At 28.9% G+C, this 23811-nt stretch overlaps 1 protein-coding gene across 1 annotated transcript in view; it reads left to right on the top strand.

Annotated features, from left to right (window-relative positions):
* Positions 1–23811, top strand: part of LOC106458236 (ankyrin-3-like) — a 217974-nt gene that overhangs the window by 136837 nt on the left and 57326 nt on the right. Inside the window, 7 exon segments of the mRNA XM_013917714.2 lie at positions 3938–4081; positions 5583–5706; positions 7468–7485; positions 8028–8252; positions 8712–8872; positions 10834–11045; positions 18324–18528. Coding sequence (XP_013773168.2) covers positions 3938–4081; positions 5583–5706; positions 7468–7485; positions 8028–8252; positions 8712–8872; positions 10834–11045; positions 18324–18528 — 1089 coding nt within the window.

Raw genomic sequence — 23811 nt, 5'->3', positions numbered from 1 at the left:
TTTTTTTTTTTTTTTTTTTTTTTTTTTTTTTTTGGTCATTAATTTTAAAACTTAAGCCAGCAAAATAATCATGTTACACAGTTTTAAGATTCTAACACATAAAGTTTAATTTGTATACTTACTTGTAACTTATATGTTTCCTTAGTAACAATTGGAATAGATCTACAATTGTTGTGGAGAATATGTTTGAAAGGAATAATTTCTTCTCTGTTCAGATTTTTTATTTTCTGTTCGTCAGGTTGACTCGGTGTACACTCAGTGGACTCTGTGTTTAGGCTTAGTTTCTGTTTTTTTCATTGTTCAGGTGAACCTCACAGTCTTCTTTTTTATTGCCTGTTAATGATATTTAATGAAAATCCATACTTTGCCTACTTATGATTTTCCTTTCTCTTACTATTGCTTTTATAACTGTTCTAATTTTTATACATGCTTAATTCTAAGTGGTTTCACTTTGCCTTAAATTCAAATTATTTTAATATTTAGTCTAGCAAATAATGCTATGGTTATTTTATAATATCTTTGGATACTAATGTACCTACTTAGAATGTTGTAACATTCAATTTCATGTCTGTCACATACTGTACTTCCAAACATGGTTGTTAATCATTTTTATACATAGTGTATTACATTTGGTTTCAGGGTAGTACCTGATCTTGAATTGATATATGTAAATTTAATGAAGTTGATCAGTGTAGACTTGTTGCAGGATGTAGTTAACTGGTCTTTTAAATGACAGTTTCTTTATTATGATAAAAAAAGATACCACATTATTGTAACATGAAGGAATAGATATGTAAAGCCAGTTAATAGTCATGTGACATCTTTTTGTTGTGTCTGGCTTTATAAGTAGACACGTAAGGAAGTTTTGGGTAGCAGTAGTTTTGCTTGTGCAATCATGCAGTAATTGTTAGCATTAAATTGTGTTGTTGTAATTAACTTGTTAAGTTTATCCATCTTCACTTCCTATTTGTCCATCTGTTTAGAAAGGTTAATGGCCATGCCGTAGTGTTTTTGTAAGTTGTATTTAAATGTGTTTACAATAGAATTTTTAAAGTATCACAAAACTTGATAAAATAACTATATGTTAATTCAACAGAATTGTATTTTAACTATCAGACCCAGATGCTTCAGCTTCACACACCTTTGTATTGTTTGTTTTATTTTATAGCAAAAAATATTCTGTTAGGTGAAATAATTTAAAACCTCTAAAGACTTTTCTACAGATTATGCAAATATAATATCTTATTTTTATAGATGATATATTTATGAATTTGCAGCTTTGAAATTTCGAAAAGATTTCATTGTGATATGTTTTTCTTAAAAAAAACATTTTAAAATGCTTACTTTTTTATAGATTTTAATTACTGAGTTTTGTGTTTTTTAATAAAACTGGACATTTTTTCCTTGTTTTGATTTGGAAAACATTGTATGCAGTTCCACTATGTTTACAATCACTTGCATAAAACAAAAATAACAATTTTACAATACCAAAATTATAATCAAGCCAACTCTTTTTATTATTGCTAATCAGAAGGTTTCACTTAATATATGTTTTAAGTTTTAAACCAATTTTATACTCACTTATATATTTATTTTACAATTATTTTTGGTGATTTTCTTTGCCCATTCAAGCAGTTACCTAGGCCTTATTAATGTAATGTAAATGAAGCGTAACATAAAATGGTCTTATCATCAAAATGAAACATTTGATATGATTGAGTGCAAAATGATTTAACTAAGCCTAATTCACCTTATTCCACAAAAAATGTTTATTTTTCTATCATACTGCAACATTATAATTCACACAAAGTATAAAATGATAAATCAAGTTTAAAAAAATCGAGGAATATAATTATAGTAGATATTGTTCACAAATATCATATTTTCAAGCAAAATATCACTAAGCCAGCTTTTATCATTTTGTTTTAATCTCTGCATGAATCTCCACTAAACTTAAAGGCATTTTGGCTTGCACAGTTGAAAAGAATGGAAAAAACGTTTAGATGTTTGGATCACTAACCTATAACTTCTTGAAGCTGAGATACAGACAGTTAAAATGTACCATGACAACAGAGGTTGAGAAATAGTGATTGGCTAAAAATCTTTAAATTAACATGTATTGAAGTTACTAGGTCATCTTAGTGCCATTTTGTTCAAAATTATTATGACTTTCATTTTCCTCCTCTAGGGGCTACAAGTGCTGCATTTTGCTTGGAAAAAATTCAGGAAACACAAACACTTAATGATTTCGTTCAGATATTCTGTAATAAACTCAAAACAAAAATTTTTTATTGAATAAAATTCAACTCTGAATTTTTTCTTTAATTTTTACATGGAAGAATGTTTATTTTCAATCCCATTTGTTTATATTCAATGGTACAATTTTGCTTTAACAATAATATTTTTGTTCATCTTATTAGAAAGTTTAAGGATGCTAGAAAAACGTGTAGGTTAAAAAAAATCAGTTTAAGACATAAAATATAAATCCCTATAACACTTTCAAAAGTTCCACCTTTCAAAACCACCTAGGTTATAAGGTTTTGTATTTTTGTCTATTAGAAGGTGTAATGGTCTTGTTTTAACATTTCATAAATTTCATTTAAATTTGTTTACAGTACATTCTTTTTAAGGATCATTAAACTGTGTTTAAATTGAAATACTTGTAAGAATGATTGTATCATCAAAATACTAATTGCAGTATATATATATTTCAGTAATAAACAAAGGTAATAAATTTTGACCAATTCAATCAACTATATATTGTAGCAAATACTGTATGATTTTTATCCAGTTTCAGAGTGAAAGAAATTTTTTTTCATGTATAAAGTATACTGCTTCCTTCTGACAATCCATTAATGTTAACAGTTGGTTAGTACATTTTGTTTGACTTTTATACCATATTTTTTTTTTCGTTGTCACTTTTTTCTACTAAGTTCAGTGTAAACACATTTACATGAGTACAGCTACTATAACTCAGTAAAACAATTATTCTTGCTGAAGCCCCCCAGTGGCACAGAGGTATGTCTGCGGATTTACAACGCTAGAATCCGGGTTTCGATACCTGTGGTGGTCAGAGCACAGATAGCCAATTGTGTAGCTTTGTGCTTAATTACAAACAAACAATTCTTTCTGAAGTAATGTAAAAAATATATTTCATTACTCAGAATTATTTTATTATTTGTTTCCTTGAATTGCTTTCTTTGTAAAAAATTATGTAACAGTTGGTTTGGTAGCAGTTGGTTTACTGTCTCATTATAATAGAAGAGTTTGTTTTGGTAGAACTGGTTTAGGAGTGATATTTCTGCTCATTTACAAGGACTCAATGAAGAATTTAAGTGCACAAAAACCTTAATTCTGAACCAATTGTACCATGGCAGACTCACTATTAAGAGTAAAAAGGGTAGAAATTGTAACAGTTATGATTTTTTTTACTATGTATCATAGTGTTTACAGGATGAAAGTTTTTTTTTTCTCCTGTGTATATATTAGAACTTTCTTTTCGGGTTTTCAAAGACATAAATTGATTTATTTCAATCCTTTTTAAATAAATATTTAAATTGTTTATTTCTATTCTATTATCCATGAATAGAAGTCTGTTTTCCATCAAACTGTATTCTTTAGGCATGTGGTTTATTTTTATGTTCACCAAAAAAGCCCCTTGATGGTGAGCAATAAACTTGAGGGCTTATAATGCTAAAATTCAGCATTAAATTGGCATAGCAAAAATAGCCAGTTGTATAGCTTTTTACTTAAAAACAAATAAAATCACAAAAACATACTAAACCTAAAATACTCGATTTGTAAAAACTTTTGTAATTATTTGTTGTATTGTCAGCTGGCTCTTTATGGAATAGTTTAATGCATTCACAGATAATTTTTATTTAATCACTTATTTTAATTATTTATGACATGTTTATGTTTTCATATAATGTAACAGGGGAAGATACAATTTTGGGAGACCAGTCAATGCGTTACCTGACAGTAGATGAAATGAAGTCACTTGGAGATGACTCACTGCCTATGGATGTTACCAGGGATGAGAGGGCCACTGATTCAATGTTAATGAGTGTTGATTATGTAGGTAGGTATATGAAATGCTTGCCTGTATTCAGAAAAATGTGATGTTTTCTATATTCATCGTTCTTTAGTATTTTAAACTAAACATTCTGACTTCCTTTACTGGAATTAACTTTAAATTGTCCTCTCCATTGTCACATTATAAACCATCTTTTCATAGAATTGTAGAATAAAACTTTATGTTTTGTTCAATAGAAATTACAGCTATATATTAAACAATACTTTTCAACATTTAAGCATGAGTAGGGAAATTAGAATACTTTGACATTAAGATGATTTCTCATCCTAAACTGTAAAAAAAATCAAAACAAAAAAACATATAATGGTATTTTGGTGTAAATTTTGTGTTTGTTTGTACATGTATGGAATCAGCAAGAAAAGTGCAGGAGTAAGTTTAATATATTTCTTTGTATAAAGAAGCATAGACTATAGCATATCAATTTTTTCATAAACTCAAATAATTTTCATATGAACACAAAACAATTTATAAAAAAGTACTAAACTGTTAGAGCTGTATTTTGAATGTTATCATACCCTTATAGTAAAAATGTTCTAGAATAACTTGTACCCTTTCAAATTTTTTTGTTTATAGATACTGTACTAAAACTGCTGCATTAAATACAGGTTAAATAATGTAGAAGGTTGTGTTTCATGAAAAATTATAATTGAATAACCAGTTACATTGAAGAAAAATGTTTTATGTCCGTCGTCTTTGACAATCTAAATGATCTTGAGTGGACAAAATATATAAAATAGTACTTCATTTTGATATTTCAATGTTTAACAATTTAAAATAATATCACAACACTTGAGGTATTAATTAGTATACTTAAACTGGAATTATGATCTTTAAAGTACAGTTTATTGTGCTAGATTTTTCCTCAGTTCTAAATTTTGGGTTTATATAACAACCTAACTTTATATAAAGTTGAAATATGTATATTGTATATCTATATGTATTTAAATGTATGAGTACAGAGAGAGATTTGTACTGTAGATCTACCTCAGCTGGATGTAGGCCATTGATAAACTAATTAGGCTAACAATTACCTTGTTTGCTTTAATAATCAGTCTGGTATTGGCTTGCCATCACAGTAAACTAGTCTGATACCCTGTAGAAATATCTCATAAAAAATCACTAGTTCTAAAATAAAATGTGTATGTATGTATGTATATGTGCAGAAAATATCTACCTTTTCTATATGTAATGGTCACTGTGTTTGTGATATGAACAAGTTTTTAATATTTATACTGTAGACATTTAATAGACTGAGCTGAATATCTTGCCAAACTGTTGGATCAGTAAATCTTTTGAAACATGTGGCAAAGAAAGGTTTTGTAATATTTCAGTAAATGATGTAAGAAAAGATTATATCTCTTAATTTAAAGAAAAATCAAATTAAGTATATAAAATATTTCCAGTAGTGTGATATTGTGTGTTCTGAATGAAATATTGACAGGCAACATAAATGTATGTGTGATTCCAATATATTTTGATATTTTAGCCCCATTAACAGTGGAGGAAGATAACCTTTCACCTATTCATGTCAGCCACAATGTTGAGAAAACATTTGTGGGTAACTACACTACAGATAACATTGACATATCGAGGGCACCTGTTCATGCAGGGTAGGGAATATACCTTACATTAAGAATAACAAATAATAAAGCTTTGTGTGATATGATCAGCTATGGCTGCAATAGAAGTTGTCACTTGACTGTTTGTGAATGTTCAATATATTATGTTTGGTGAATGTATTTACATTTAGTGCTTGCAATGTATTCTTTTAAGATGATAATGGTGATGTTTTACCTACTATAAATAATAGCTTTTTATAATATTGTTTTACCCTCATTTAATTTCTTATTTCAATCGGGGTTTTAACTTTTTTGCATATTTGAATGATTTTATTAGTTTAACAGCATGGTGATGGATGGTGCTGTTTATTTTACTTTGACTTACACTAAGTTTGTAAAGCAACCTACATGTAAAGATTAACAAACATGACAGTGAAATGAAAAGTTTTCCTATTGTATTTTGTTGCGATGTTTCAAAAGAAGCCTTTTGCAAGGCAGTCAAGACCATGTTACTTGGCCTATACTACCTGACAAAGAACGAAATGTTGTACAAAATAAACCAACAAATGCTTTCATTTAGACATGTCAATTAATTCTTTATTATCATTTATCCAAGTTTTTCTTCTTATTTGTTGACAAACAACACTCATTTATGAACAAGTATTTGGCACCAGTTATTCAACAGAGATCTAATACTGTATGTTCTAACTGAAGTTCAGTCATTTTAGAATGTGCCTGACATAATTTTTAAGAACATTTGACACCAGTTCAGTGTTAATTTTGTGCCCTGTCTTGGCATACTACTTACTTATCAAATTGTTAACAGCTTTCACCTGCATAAAACATACATGTAAAGGAAAAAGAATACATATAATTCTTGTTTAAAGAAAATTCATTTAGAAGTACTCATTTAACTGTTGAAAAGTTATATCCTTAAATATTTTTCTTTTTGCGCTAAAATATTTGTGTAGCAAACTTAGTAGTAAATCAGATTGTTTTCTTTTAATTTTGTTTGTAAAGTTATCTTGAAATCCTTACCTCTGAAGGGAAGATATGAGCAATCACCTGCTCTTGCTCCCAGCTTCATCATTCACTATGCAACATCACAGGTTCCATCATTGTGAATCAAGAGATAATTCTATACCAAAAATATAAATTGAAAAAGTAATGATTGCTTAAAGTTTATTGTTAGTATTTTGCATTCAACAATCTATTATACTAAATTGTGGGATAATTGAGGGAAAAATATACGTTTTTAACAAGAAATGTATTTCAAGTGAACAATCTTGTGATTGTTTCAAACATGTACTTATTGGATGACTTTAATGGGAATGTGAAACAAATTATTAAGACATAATTCCCATGATATCTCTGTTGTACTCTAATCATACATCTAATACCATGCATGTAACAATAAAAATGTTAGTCTTTGATAATAAACAGTATATTTTTCTAATTTAATGATTTCCTTAACATTGAACGTTACTTTTGTTCTGTGATGTGATTTTTGTTTGGTATATTTATGTACAAATACAGTTTGTATCTAACAGGTGTGACTAAATTTTTAAGTTCACTACTGTAAAATGTTTGGTTTTACTTCTATATTAAGCTCACTGTTTAATGAACTATTGTGTATGTGTTTTATACTTTGGTGTGCATGTAAGTTTTTGGATGCTGCTGTTAGTTTTTTTGAACATAGCTAGAAATTCACACTGCTGTGTTCTTTCTGATTACGAGTAGTGGTGTTGCTAAGCTAACCTGTACCTTTTTTTTTTACACTTTTGCTTTCTTGTGCTTCCGTGGAACCTTTAGCAAGCTAAAATGGAAGACGTAAGTCAGTTATAGTATGTTTTTAAAACCTTTTTTCATTATAAATAGAGGAACACATATTTTAAATTCATAAAAAAAGGATTAAAGAATGAAATACAGTTTTTTAAATAAACCAAATTTTAAAACTAAATTCAATAAAGAATTGCTGGTGTTTTAATGAAGTCAAATAGAATTTAATTGTAAAAGAATGATAGTGTGTTAAGACAGCATCCAGTGTCATACAAGTACAATGTATATAACATAATTAAATCTAACATTGTCAATATATTCTGTGTTGCTAACCTGAAATTCTGAATATATTTGGGCTTTACCTCATTATTTTTATGACAGGTGTCAGATTGTTAATGATGCATAGTTATAAGAATAATTCAATTTTCTTATCAAAATAATATTTGTTGATGAATTTTCATGTCAAGTCAACACTAACCTGTGTAAAATATAAATTTTATTGTGTGTTTCAGAATCATTTAACTTAAATGAAAACATTACATTTATTCACATAATTTTAGATCAAAGTGTTTCATGTTTCTTCTTATGCTTAGGTTCCTTGTCAGCTTTATGGTGGATGCTCGAGGAGGGGCCATGCGAGGATGCCGACATTCAGGTGTAAGAGTAATAATACCACCACGGAAAGCTTCTATGCCTATGAGAATCACTTGTCGTTACTTGAGAAAAGAAAAATTAGTCCACCCTCCTCCACTAATGGAGGGAGAAGCTTGTGCCTCACGGATTTTAGAGGTTGGGCCTGTTGGAGCTAAGTTCTTAGGGTACGTTAATTTTTAAGTATAGTTCTTCACACATGCATCATTTGACTATGATCAATAACATGCTATTCACATTTTTTAACCTTTGTAGGTGTTTATTAATGTACATTATTACTCACTAGGGAATTTTTATCTATACTAAAAATAAATGAGTTTGTGTGAAATATGTTATATCAAATACAAACATTATTAAAGTTAAAAGATTTATGCCTAATAATGTAATGTAATAAAAGTCATTGCTTGTCACTCATTCCTGCAGAATGCATAAAGATAAAATAGAGTGTATTTCTCTATAGTAAAGGTTTTATTATGTAAAATATTTTTTAAATGTGTAATATATGTAATAATTCTTTTACTTAATAAATCTGGTAATTAGATCTATTAAATATCAATGACTTCATGAAATGAACTTGAATTAACATGCTACTTTCTTCTTAAAAACCTATCCTTGAACATTTTTAGACCTGTGGTAATTGAAGTTCCACACTTTACATCTCTTCGAGGGAAAGAACGAGAGATAACTATTTTACGCAGTGATAATGGAGAAGTTTGGCGAGAGCATACACTCGAGGCAACAGATGAAGCAGTTCAAGATGTCTTGAATGAGAGTTTTGAAGGAGAAGGTTATTCTAGTTTCTAAATATGCTTTTACTGCAAAACATATTAATTTTTTTTTTTACAAATATCAGCTAGATTATACTTATAAAATTATATATATAATCTGAGTTCTCACTAGTGTCCCATACTCTCAACTTTTCTTTCAAGGGACCCATAGGTAGAATTTAATAAATTCCAAAAAAAGGAAAAAAGCATTTCCGTGTGAATGAAAAACTTTATTTACAATGTACACTACATGTTTACCTTGTGCAAGTGGAAAAGAGGCATGTTAATGTTCAATGAAAAACTATTTACAATTCACACTGCATGTTGTTTCCCTTTATGAATGCAAAGTAACTTTCATGATAAGATTAAAAATACTTTTCTTCATCTGAAATTTTTTTTTGTTTTGTTTTTCAGCAAAACTTTATATTTTGTCAGTTATTTTCTTTATCCTAACTGTATATGAAGCCGCTGACTTCGTAACCACCATAAAAAATTAGGAAATAATTCTAAATTCCCCTATTTTCTTTCTAGTATGACTGCAAATTGTAACAGAAAACCACAATTGTTTATCCTAAGTAACTTAAAACTTGTAACAGTATACATCTATTTATACTTACATTCTGTTGTTTTATTGCCCTTTTCTCGCAAACACACTTCATAAAGAATTATTATTAATAATATTTCTATTTATTTTACTTTATCTAACTTTGCCTGAATGAAGAAAACGTTATAATGAGTAATTTAAATTTCATACTTCTTTAAGGAGTGGTAAAAATAAGAGAAGAGGGAAGATCGAGATAACAAATGTCACAGTTCTCATACTAGGGGAGATTCAGAATTTTTTTAAATATTTCCTTATAAAACTTAATACTTAAATAATACTAAACTTTGATTTATTATCTATATTCTGATGCCAAGTTTATTCATATACATTGATAATAAAGTAGTTTAATTAACTTGTGAATGTAACTCTGTGAAAGGTTGTGACATACACATTTTGACCTACCCGAGGTGAAAGGGTTAATCATGTGGTATTTTAATTTCACTTTATTTTTGTGCAACTTATTGTCATTGACGAAACCTGTTAAAAGTTGATTGTGGACAGGTGTGTGTGCAAATTGTACGCTGTTTAGTTTGTTATGGTACAAAGTTCGAAGCAAAGAACTTGCCTTGCTTATGGGGCATTTTGCAGTGTGTATTCATTACCCGGGGGGGTCAAATCTCGTGACCCTACAAATTCTTGTGAGTACGGGACCTGGGAGTTCAGGTTAATTAGAATATTAATTAAATTATAAAGACTATAAAGGTAGTTAATTACAAGAAATAATAATGCAATCAAAAGAACTAACATTTATAGCATCTTTAGTGAATGAATTCATTAAGCTCCAGAATAATAGTGGATAAACGTCATTGTTTGAAGTGTTTCTTTGATCCTTTTTTAATTTGACTATTGAACCTTATAATTCATTGATCCATGGCTTAACTGCAAATATCTTACTGATTAAAATACCAAATAAGTTTTTTAAAAGATACCTTAAGTATATTTTTTAATGGGATTAGATATTATTTTGAGTTATCCATTTTAAAAATAAAGAAAAAATATATTATAATTTGATTACAGAGAGAAAAAAGCAGAAAGAGCTTTAATTAAATTTTTGTAGGGTGCAAAATATTGTTAAGTTTTTAGAGAGTTGATAAAATAGTCTAAGATCTGTATGGTTTTTACTTCATAATGCTATTATTAAATATACAATACTAAGTTTGATATAACTGGATTATCTCAAAATAATGTTAATTCTTTATTTTTATTTGGGTGTTTGATATACAAGTCTGGGAGTAATTATTGCATTTCTTTCATTAATTATTTTTATTTGAGCTTTGATGTATCAGTTGTTAAAAATCGTTACATTTTTTTAAAACTTAGCTATTAAATCTTAACAAGAAAAAAAATTGGGAGTTTGAAAATGATATATCTTTACAGAACTAAATGCCTTGGAAGATCTTAACACCAAACGCATTACCCGAATCCTGACCACAGATTTTCCTCAATATTTTGCTCTTGTCAGTCGGGTAAAACAAGAAGTCCATTCTATTGGACCTGAGGGTGGTATGGTCAGTTCTACAGTAGTTCCCCAGGTCCAGGCTATTTTCCCAGAGGGAGCACTAACAAAGAAGATTAAAGTAGGACTTCAGGTAATGCCCTCTTGTAGTAACTCCACAAATTATGATCAACCATCAGTACTGATCAATGGTAAAGAACAGAAGCATCCTCATTTAAATTCTTTTAAAAAATCAGATCAGAATTCAAGACCTACTTCTAGCAGATTCCCATCCCAAAAGAAGGATAAGTGTCCTTTTTCCAAACATTCTAGACCAAAATCAGGCTTTTTTGCTGAATTGATCCGCAAAACAATGCCGAAATTAGATTTGTTTTCTAGCATGTAAGAGAGGCATTTAATTAAAATTAGACACAAAAAAAATTATATTTTCAACATATAAAATTGCAGTTGTGTTTGATCTGTGCAAAAATTAAATTAGCAGGAATATTATAATTGTTGATTTATATTTTGTCAGATATTATATATATATATAAATGAGTATAATTTTATATTTTATACCTCAAACTAGGAAACATTACATTAAGTGTCTTTGTCCTTCTTTTGCTACAAAAGTACCAAACAGTCAGGAGAAAAGTTGGTATTTATTTATTTTTATCTTACAAACAAAGGTTTAAGCTATCTATGATCACCTAATATATGTATGCACAAATATCTATTTAATGACTTGATAGCCACTTAAGATGCATATTTTGATGGTGAACAAAATTGATTCCTAACATTTTTTTTGGATTTTTTTTTAAATCATGTATAGTGTGCTGTATGCTAATTTCATGAAATTCTGGAAATTTACTTAAATCTGTTTGATTACATGGTTATTTAATTACTGATATTATCTCCTTTCATGTAAAAAGACTGGTAACTGAAAATATATATTGAGAGATATTCATGAGTTCAGTAAGATTATTCAATTATTACATTTAGGTATATACATGAAGCAAGAACAATATGTATGTAAGATAAAGGTTTGAAATATGAATGAAAGTAATAATTCACGTTTAGCATTTAATATCTGCATAAGAAATATTGGTAGGTATTATAATGTTTTGATGGTCACCGAAATCAAGGTAACGTAATACATATTGGAGTGTAAATATATTTAACAGCAAAGAGAAAAGATCTCTTAAGTTGTTCTGAACCCACTAGTGTGATTGAAGAGGCAGCAAGGTGAAATATTGAGGTTTAAAAAAAAATTGTAACTGATAAAAGGCTGTCCTGTTTTCCCATTAAAAATATTTTGAAGCTATTAGTTATGAAACAGAGTTACCTAAATTTTTGTCAAACTTGGAAACTGTTTTGAATAATGTTCTTACTAGGTATGGCCATAAAAATAAACAGATCATAACTGTGAAATAAGTGGAAGAAAATAGAAACAAAAGGGATAATATAATATAATATTTGTGAAAGTGTATCTTTAAAAATTTGAAAAATTATATAACAGGTATGTATTAATGACTATACTTTCATATTAATGTAAAAAGTTAACTTTACTACCACATATCTCTTTCTAACTGTGATATATCTGCAAAAAACAATGTAGGTTGTGTGAAACCATGAAATTTAATTCTGCATGGAAAGCATTAAAGTTTTAGTATGTCTGTACCCCTGTGGGACAGCGGTAAGTTTACAGATTTACAATGCTAGAATCTGTGCTCCGATTCCCACGGTTGACACAACATATAGCCTAATTTGGCTTTGTTATAAGACAAACAAACAAATAAATTTAGTGTGTCTTTCAAAATACTACTGATTTGTTAGATTTTAAAACAAGAATATATGTATAGATAACCCTTCTCCATATGTACTTTTTTGATTGAATAGAAGCGGAAGCATTTCTCCACGTATTTTGAGCTAAGTTTGTGACATTGGGTAGCATAAATTTGTGATTGGTTATTTGTTTAATTTATTTCTATGCTATAAAATGAAAGTATAAAACAAGTCTACATGGTTTAAAAAAAGCATTTTTTCTTTAACTGCAAGTATTAGCTTATGTTTTAAATTAATAAAATGTCAAAGAAATATATATATATATATGGATAGATCTTGAGGTCAAATGTTTATAACTATTGCATTTTGAAACAACATGTAGTTAGACCTCCAAGCATTTGTATGAAGAAACAAAGTTTAAAAGCTTTACTAATTATCCATTAAATTATTCAAGACATTTTTTTCCTGGTATCATTCTCAACAGATAGCCAAATTTAGAAAAATATTAGAAAATAAGATACAGTTTTGAAATGTAGGTCAGTACCTACACTTTTGACCAGAATAATGTTAGATGGTCATGTTAACAAAAGTTTTGCTAGTAAGATATAGAACTAGATTGGAATCTTTATCAGAATAAAAAATTGAGCTAAGATAGGTTTAAAGCTTCATTATAAAACACACTTAGGTGTGGTGTGATTAGAATTCCTTTTCATTAGTCTGAAAATCACTTTGAAGTTTCAGATGTAAAAGAAGAGTGGCTGGGAAATTCTTTAAAAACTTTGATTACTATTTTGTGAAAGTTTTGTTCTGTTGTAATACATTTTTGTTACATTTGAATTATGATCCATTATGCTAATTTGTCATTGTATTTAGTTTTTTTTGGATTATATTTGCTATTATTATTATTACTGTGTTTGTTATATTCATGTTGTTAGTGTAATCATAAGTATACATGTTAGTTAGAATTTTAGAGTATATTATTTGTCTCATTTTTGGGATGTAACATTACACAACATTCACTAATTGAAGTGACTACCAGACAGTACTCCGCTTATATTATTAGATGTTACAAAACAATTATATATATTGTTTTTGGATATGTAATATATATTATATGTATATATATATTTGATAAGAAATGACTTAAAATTATTATTGTAATTATTTTGTTCATGCAACTTGAATTAAAAGTAACATTCTTATCTAATTATAACTTAATTATACATATGTTGCTTTAGGAGTTATTTCTTGTAAAAAACTTCATAAAAATAAAGTTAATTTTTACTAGCAGTGTAAACGTTTATTTACAATATATAATGTTATAAGTGTACAGCATTTCATTTCAGTCATTTTTTGTATATTATTTGATATCAACTAATTGCATGAATGATGTTTCTCTGTAAAATCCATACTTTTAGTGATAAGAGAAAAATTACATTCATATTAACCAGTTTTAGTTCTACAGTTCTTTTAATCAGTTTTATCCAAAAATCAAGTTTTCAATTTAATATACTTGTATCACAGAAATTGTAAATTACTGGCTATGTGCCTCAGACTGTTTTGAAAGCAGTATTGTGTATCTATGTTGGGACCATAGTAAAATTTGCTATACTACAACAGCCATCATATTTTTTGTAATAATTTATGACGTAGTTGCTTATACATGTATAGTACATAGTCATTGTAAGTCTATGGTAAAGTTTACTGTGGGCTGAGAATTCTGATTTTTGATGGTCAAACTCTGATCATAATGGTATCAGAGCAAGATACAGTTGCTAGGAAAGTTCTTTAAGTAAGACAAAAAAACTTTTGATTGTACTACACTTTCTCTGTGTGCTTTCTGAAGGTGATATTAATTTACTTTGGACATGCCTCTCAAGTTTATTTTTGAGTGTTTGTGGTGTGTTATCTTTTCTAGGTGTGTTGCATTTACACATAGCGTAAACTTAAATAACTTTACAGGTGTCTGCTTCATGCAACCTGTATTAATTTGTGCCATATTTATAGATATTTATGGATTATGTATTTGCATTTGTACATTTAGTGTAATGGCACTCATACTTCTCATAATTTTAAGAATTTAATTGTGGATTTTATTACTTAAAATTTAATAAGGATTTAAATTATGATATAACACTAATAATCTTTTATTATAACTGATACTTCAACCACTTGATTTTAAAATTGTAATTCTATCCTTCTGTGATCTGACTTCAAGAAAAAATGTGTTTGATGTGAGATATTTTATCGATGTGTTTCATACTTAACCAGGGATTTACATTCTGAATCTTAATCCCAATGATATTGATATGAGAAGAGCTGAACAGAGTTTCAGTGATGATTTTTTGTGTTAAGATATACTTATTTATTCAACATTTATATATACACTATAGCATGTATGCAACTTCTTTAACCATAGTGATATTACTCATACATCATTTCTTATACTTTTCACTTAATAGAATCATAAGTTTTATCCCATCTTTTGTAAATGAAGTTCTACTGTAATAATGAGTTTAAATGAAAGATTTCTCCAGAATCTTACAAGTGGTTATCTCTCCTCGTTTTGAGAGATGTGATCAAGATTTCTGTGATGATTTAGACAACTCATTTGAATGTTTCTTTAGTTTTTTCATAGGCCAACACTGTTTTCTTTTTAATAACCATTATATTCTATGTTCAAATTTACTGTTAATGGCTTTGAAATGTTAGTACTGCTTTATATTGTTAGGTTATTATGTATTGTAAATCTATTTATTATTGTAGTGTACTAAGACTATTTCTTTTGTTCAAACTTCCCTTTTTTTTGTTTTGGTTAAGAATACAATTACATTTAGAATTGTTTGTCTTAATATTCATTCTAACATGTATTTATTGAAGTCAAGAAGTTAAAACCAAAGGATATCAAAATTAAATTAAGTAGATTTGAATGCTAACCATTGAAAGTTTTTAGATGAAACAAATGAAAGTGTGAAACTTTGATTTATTTTATTTAATATTTAATTTAAATTATATTTCCAGAACTCTCAGATAATCTAACCTCATGATATATAATGTAATCTTATGATAGTACCTGAAACTTCTAAGTCTGGATGCTTGTAGTTGCTAAGAATAATAATAAAAGAAAACTTAGCCATAAACTAACTCTGTCTCAGCCTCTTCATTTCTAACAGCTCATTTCTTCCATCTTCTGTTCTATCACTTCTCATCTCTTCTTCATCAACCAGTGTAGAACATGCTTTTAGGATTTTTTTTTTTTATGGGATGTTGATAAAACATCATTTTGAAACATAGGTGAACTTGATATTAATACATATTGCTAATGACAGTTTTTTAAAGCAGGCAGTTTCTTGCTATTATTCCAATCTTACACATAACTTAGTTTAGCATAGAAAAACTAAGATATTTTGGCATTTTTTATCAATATGGCACACAAAGGTTCTGGCTGCACTCTAGGCATGTTTATTGAAATTATCCAGACTTAGAAGTTAAGGTTCATACAAACATGTGTTCTTATGTGCAGCTATGAAACATAGGCATTTTACCCTTTTTGTATGTGCTAAAATTAATAGCCCTTCTTGATTTTGCTAGAATATATTGAAAATGGAAACTTGCTTGAGAGTGTAGCTAGGAGCTTTTTAAATTGCATGTTAAATTTCACCTATTTTATCTGAAAAATTAAAATTCAGATACCTAATGCCTAGATGTTGAGACATACATCATTCAATACAAATGCTGTAAAAAACATAGTTAAGTGCGCATTACTGTAATTCTAAAGAATTATGGTTTTTAATGGAAAAAATATAAACATCATTTAATTCACTATTACAACTTACAGCAATGTAAACTTATACGTGCTTAATACATTTTGCTACTTTCCCTCACATGTACTTCAAGAATGGTTTCCAGTGAATTGAGTAGTTTAAACTACTTTGTTATCACATTTCATCAGTAACAATCAGTTTATTGTTTATGTATCACTATATTTTTTCTGTTTTTATTTATTTTAGTCTTGAGAATACTTAAACTCTAATAGTTTTAAATGGGACTTCCACAGAACATCATTTATACGTCTTATGTATGCTTTGTTCCACATTGGAATATCTCAAGTTACTTTGTTATGAAGATTGTAACCCTATTCTTGAAGTTTTTAGTATATAGACAACAGAGTATAATTCTTCATATGTAACATTTTCTGCAGTTTTTAAAATGTATATGTAAATAAAAAAAGAGAAAAATATATGTTTTTACCATTACAAAAATATTTTATTAAACACCTTATTTGTTACATGAAGGAGATTATAGTTCAATAAAGGAGCAAAAGCAATAAAAATTTATCCCTTGCTATATACAAAATAGAAACAAAATCTGCTCAAAATTGGAGTTTCGAATAATTGTAAAGAACAAAAACACTCAAACCCATTTTACTTTTATACTAAGAAGAGCTGGGTAAAACAAGTTTGTGTGCACTGATTTGCTTAAAATTACAAAATTGTATTTTAATTGTCACAATAGTTAGTAACTGGCTTATACTTTTCTAGCTTTTCATAACATTTTGCATTAATAAATAGAATAAAGAAAGAAACTGTGTAATTTAAAGAAACAATCGACTAAACGTTTATCTTATAATCAAAATAAAAGGGAACAAGAGAAACTGACAAATGTTGAAATACAAAGTAAACAATACAGATGAAGAAATTATAAAATTTTTTAGAGAATACTGAGAACATATTGCAATGAAATATGTATATAGACTGTTATATCAAACAATTTAAATAGGCTGATTCATAAATTACTGAAGAAATCCAGAAAAAAAAAGAACCAAGTCAATAAAACATTTTTTTTTGTTGTTTTTTTTTAATATATATATACATATATATTAAGGAATAGACATAATAATTTCAAACTGTTGCTGCATTTGCCTGATTTTGAGCACAATCATTTTGCTACTGTGTTGTAAAATGTATCATAAAATTAGCTTTTTAAAGTATAACCATAAGTTGGATATCCATAAGTACAACAAATACTGTATCCTACAATAATTGATTATGAAAATAATAATTTTCAAACAGATATCATCATATCTATAACTTAATTAACTCGTACTGAACAGAAAACGTTTAAGTAGTTTCATTGGGCAAAATAGTTCAGATTAATATTTGAATAATTTTTGATAAAACACTTAAAAATATCAAAACACTGCACTCATGTTTTAATGAGTAATACATACTTTTATTTCTAATATATCAATAATTTTATATGTCAATGCAATAATGAATACTAACAAAACATTTTAAATGTTTTTGCATGAACTTATTGAAAATGAAATTTTTCAGTTCAAAATTTTTTTCCATTTCTCAAGGTTTCTTATGTTTCTGTTGTGCTTGTTTATTATTATAAATATATTTTCTTTTTGCATTAGTTAAAGGAAGTATTTGAGTTGGATTAAGACACTTAATTAATCAGTTGATTGCCTTCAGTGCTTGTAATTAATAGATGCATTTGAATTTTGAAACATTAGTTTTATGTTTTTTTTCTTTTATGTCTTTTTCTTTTTACCTATTATGCATGAATTACTCATTACTTTGATATTTTAATTTGTTTTAAATTTTCTTCACAATGGCACCACATTTGTGTCACCCCACAGGCACAGCCAATTCTTCCAGAGCTTGTATCAAAAATGCTGGGAAACTCTGTGGGTGTGAGCCCTATTGTCACTGTAGAACCACGAAGAAGAAAATTTCACAAGCCCATCACCCTAACCATTCCAGTGCCACAGGCAGCTACCAAGGGCATGATCAATCAGTATAGTGGAGATGCTCCAACTCTGAGGTTATTGTGCAGCATAACAGGTAGTAGAATTTTAAGTTTGCTTATGTTTTATGTCACTGTACCTTTACCATTTCTACTTTTTGGTCAACTTAGAAAATATATTCAGAAATTTCACATGATTGATATTGCTACTTATTCTGTTTAGTTTCATGTTTTGCATTCAGTACCTTGAAACTTAATAATTATTAAGTTAGGATCTCACTGAGCAGATCATTGAAGAGCAATAAACAGATGTGCAGTTTTAATATTTAAATATATATCTTTCAATGTATAGGAATGATCAGATTATACAACTGAACATGTTTACATGATTCAGTTTATAACAATACACTATCATGTAAAAGTTCGCAAACATTTCTCATAGTTTGTGTTAGATTTTCTTTTTAAGTTGTTAAACAATAATGAACATTTCAATGAGCATTGGTTTCATTTTGAAGATATAAAAGTCCAGCTGAGCCTCATCTAGCACTACTGATATGATTATGTTACTTTACTCATAACTATACACAGCTAGTAACTTTAATAATAAAATTGATTAGAAAACCTACAAGTCATTACGAGTAGCTCAGTCAGGTTATAATCCAATGATTTCAAACCTTAACCTTTATTTCTCATAATATGATTGATATTAGAATAAAAACAGTTAAAGACAAACATTTCCAATTTTGTAGCCTCTCTGCCAGTAGGTTCATAACACTAAAAATAAGGTTTAGATACCCATGGTGGGCACAGCACAGATGGCCCATTGTGTAGCTTTGTGCTTAACAATAAACAAACAAACAAATCATATTCTTTAATCAAAATTAAAGAGCTGTAATTATATTAAGAAAAAAAAATTATAAAGCCTACACCTAAATTCATAATTTAATGTTTGTAAACAGAATGCATATGCAATTTTGCTTATTTTGGACATCTTTCTCATGAGCATTCTATCTTTCATACAATGAAAAATAGATTATGTAACAAGTCTATGTATAAGAGCTGTGGGTATCGTTAACAATACTAACTTTGATGGAAATAACTCTCTTCAGTCTAAGCACATTATTAAAGTCACTAGTAAAAGCCAAGACATGACAACATTTAATGGACATTCATAGTGTTGTAGTCACTCACAAATAATCAGTTATTGGCTGAGGCCATAACTGGATTGCTCTAGACTCCAGCTATGTTGTCTTTAGAAAACCGAAAAAAAGCTTTTAACCAATCGAGTAAAAACACTGAGATCTAATGTTTCTATTTGTTATAATATGGTAATGTTTGAACATTTTGTTTTATTAATTTCTGAAAAACATGGAGGGGATGGAACCCCCCTAGATCTGTGGATACTTATACAATATTATTACAGTTCTTAATTTCTAAGAAATAAAATACATGGAGGGATTGAGTGTGGTTTTGGTCCTCTGGAGCCTCTCCCCTTTATCCATGCCTGCTTACAACATTAAAGAATACAGTTATGCAATTATATATTAGAAAACTAGCACTATGTGAAAAAACAATAAATTTATACTTTTATTAACACCTAAGTAGCCAGAGCATTGGTGATGGGTGCTGCCAGTCAGTTGCCTTCTCTCTGGTCAGTAGTTTAAGACTAGTGGTAGGGCAGATAACTTTAATAACTTTCTAATAATGCGGGGCAATCAAGTTTAGTGGTAATAGGAAATGAAACCAAGACCCTCAAATCACAAGACTTCTCCCCCACCCCTGTTTATTATGTTGCTTTGTTCTTAATAACAAATAAACATAATGGCATTACTTTTATTGCTTTTATAGTTGGAATAATTTAAAACCCTAACTTTGGATTGTTGATTATTTTCATGACAGTCAGTGTAATCATAATTTTGATTAATCAATAGTTGGAATAATTGAAAACAGTAACAATCAAAACAACTAATCAAAATTAATTGATTGTTTTTGTGACATTGATCAATTAATCATATTTTTAATTAATTGATAAGTTTTATGAGACATTAATCTGTGTAATTACATCTGATAGAAAATTGATTAACTTACCCAGCTTCACATTTGATTAATCACCATATCAGTATTTAGTATCTTAGTCATTTTTGGCCTCCATTTCATCCTAAATCCATCTCAATACTTTCTTCATTATTCTGTCTTTTACTATATGGTGTGACATCAGGATGCTGTCAATTTTCCAAGTTACTTTTGTGTCCCTGTATTCAGTGTATATTGCTGACCATAACACCTAATTCTTCTGTGTTAACTTAAAAGTCAGTTAATGCAGTTCTTTGTAATAATCAGCTGAGCTTTCATCTGCAAACATCATGAGGCTCTATCTTTGAGAATAAAGTCGACCATTTACTATCTACAAAGTATCTCTCTAGTTCACATTTGGGTTTTTGAAGCTAATTTTAATTTTAACTCTCTGACAATGTTCTAAAATGTGCTCTTTGTTTCTTATAACACTAACAGCTATTTACATTGTATGCTGGCTTCTCAGTATGTACATTTGTTTTAATATATTACAGTTGTAGCCTTCTTCTTATCAGAGTTGGCAGCAGTATCTTGTGTGTTCAGGATTTTGTAAATTCTGTAATCACATACTTTTTCAGTTTCATCACTAAACTATCCTTTTCTAAGCTGTTGTGCATATTTTTAAAATGTTGATTGGCTGTTACTAAGTAAACATCTGTCTCAGGTTTTTAAATTTGCTTTTCATGACCCAGTCTATGAACATTTGTATATCATATTCTCTGATGTACAGTATATTGAATTTCAAGTAATACAGCTTCAGTTCTTTGTTCATCGTAAGATAATATATTTGTCAATATGTGAGCTTATGAAATGAACTTTCAAGCTCATATTACAACCCAACTCTGTGAATTTATTGAGCATGTTATTGACAATATTTTCATAATTTGGGTCCTTGATGTTTCCTAAAAATTTGTCAATAACACCTTTAAAGGCAATCCACACTTCTTTTTCAACTTTCCTCATTGTCCATTCAAACTGTTAATCTGAAGTAAATTACCTAATCTGAGGTCCAACAAAAATCTCTTCTTTAAGTTTCACTTCTGAAAAAGCTGGGAATTGCCCACATAGATACTGGAAAACAGTCACCATCTTTGTCTAAGGCCTTTACAAACTGTTTCATCAAGCCCAATTTTATGTGAAGTGGAGGTAAGAGGACTTTCTTTGTGTCAACCAATCTTTCACATCCATTGTTTTTCGATCCTGGTATCAGGCTGACTCTGTGTGGCTGTTCAATATTTATCCAGTGCTGATTTTGTACTCTGCTGTACCATTCACACAAAAAAGCTTGGAAACTTTGTATAATCCGACTGTTGACCCAACAACATACAAAGGACTTTTAAGTCTCCACAAAGCAGCCAACCATGTTCTTTGGAACAGATGCATATATGTTACCATTGTGAAGGAGAACAAATTTTAGACTTCTTTTGGAGGAATCAATGAACAATTGGCATTCACTTGGTTCATAGACTGCAGCTACTATCATTGGTCTTAATTCAGTAATATTGTTGCAACAAACCAATAAACCTTCTTGCAATATTATGGTATAAACTCTTTCTCATGATTTCTATATCAGTAAAATGATGTCCCTGGAGAAATTAAGTTCTTAGCCCGAAGTCTGGACCCCAAAATCTCTGAAGAATTCTTTGGAAGGCCCAAATCTCTCAGCAAATCATTAAGTTCACCATGTGTGAAAAGTTGTGGTTCACCAGACGTTTCAGGTTGAAAATAATCCCTATCATCATTTCTATTGACATCAAATTCAGAATAAGATGAAACTGTATCAAGAGTCTCCAGTGAAGTAGGTCCACATACATCAGGTCCATGAGCAACAGGTCTCATAGCAAGCAGATTGAAGGTTCGGATAAGAAATTTCATTTTTATTTTGAGTGTTGTAGCCTTGCACATTACATGAGCAAAGTAGTCATTTCTGTGGTTTCTGGGCTCATGCAATGAATAAGTAATATTGAAAAGAAAAACATTATGTGCACTCACAAACAAACACTATCCAAAAATGACATGTCATGTGGCCTATTAAGCATTTATATACCAGCAGTGTGTTTCTTGTGGGTTCTAGAATGATTGATAAGACTTTCATGTCTCGATTGGTCTAGAGAAATCTATAGCCAGTGGTTGTCAACATTTTAAGTATAACAAAATGTGACCCAATTTCAATGAAAATGATTCACTTATGTAAAAGTACATATGATATTTTGTGAAAAATCTGTACGTGATGGAGAAAAATGTATATAATTTTCAGATTGAGCTTACAGGAATTACAGTAGAACATGTAAAAATTTCAAGACAATAAAACCATCGCAGGTCTGTGTAATTGTGAGTGAATAAAGACTGGGTGTTATGCAACAAAGGTAGAAGAAAAAAGGACAAATATCATTCTTGACTGACTTTTCATGACCCATAAAAAATAAATAAATCTTCTTAGTTTCTTCTGCATTACAAATCCTGTTAATTTGGTTTATAGTTGAAGTACTTACCCATATCTGCAGGTCCCTGTAAACTTTTGTGATATATGGGTTAAATGAGGGTTACTATCTATTTTCTATTTCTACTGTGAGTGAATTTAATTGTGGGATGTTGTCTGTTTAGATCGTCCATGAATTCTTGAACCTTGTCCGTAATGTGTGACCATATTACAAATGTATTGTCAACATATCTGTGTCAGATCTTGGAAAATAGAGTGGCTATTTTGAGGACATTCAAAATATTCCATGTACAGGTTATTGAATACTGGTGATAAGAGTGAGTCCATGATTTATTAAACTGTACTGAAGTACCTAACAAAATTTATAATCCAATATACTCAGTACCAACATGTAATTATGTAATATTTACAGGAATAGAAGACAAGTTAAAATGTCAAAAGGATATGTTATAGATAACCCTCCACTGTTTAATTTTTTAATATTTAGGATGATTAATACTACCCAAAGTTAGATGTACATCAGTTAGATTATCCAACTAAAACAGTTAAACTTAAAAGAAGTGATTATTTAAAATTTATTAGAAATTGTTTGGTATATGGACAAGACATAAGGTTGCCATAAATTTTTAGGAGTACAACTAAGTTTAGGATTCCAAAATTAAATATAAGGATACCAGCCTTGAATAAATCATTAAGAAGTGAGGAAATAAAGAAAACTGCTTCATAGATAGAGTTAGTAGAATTATAATTACTTAAGAACATATTAAAAAAAAAAGAGTATTCACACCATATATGTCAGGGTTAACAATTAAGGAATTTATACAGCTTGTGAACGAGTTTAGAGAATCACAACGAAATAACTTGACTG

Source organism: Limulus polyphemus, unplaced genomic scaffold (genome assembly GCF_000517525.1).
Source record: "Limulus polyphemus unplaced genomic scaffold, Limulus_polyphemus-2.1.2 Scaffold433, whole genome shotgun sequence".
NCBI classification, from domain to species: Eukaryota; Metazoa; Arthropoda; class Merostomata; order Xiphosura; family Limulidae; genus Limulus; species Limulus polyphemus.
This window is presented reverse-complemented; position numbering and strand designations above follow the sequence as displayed.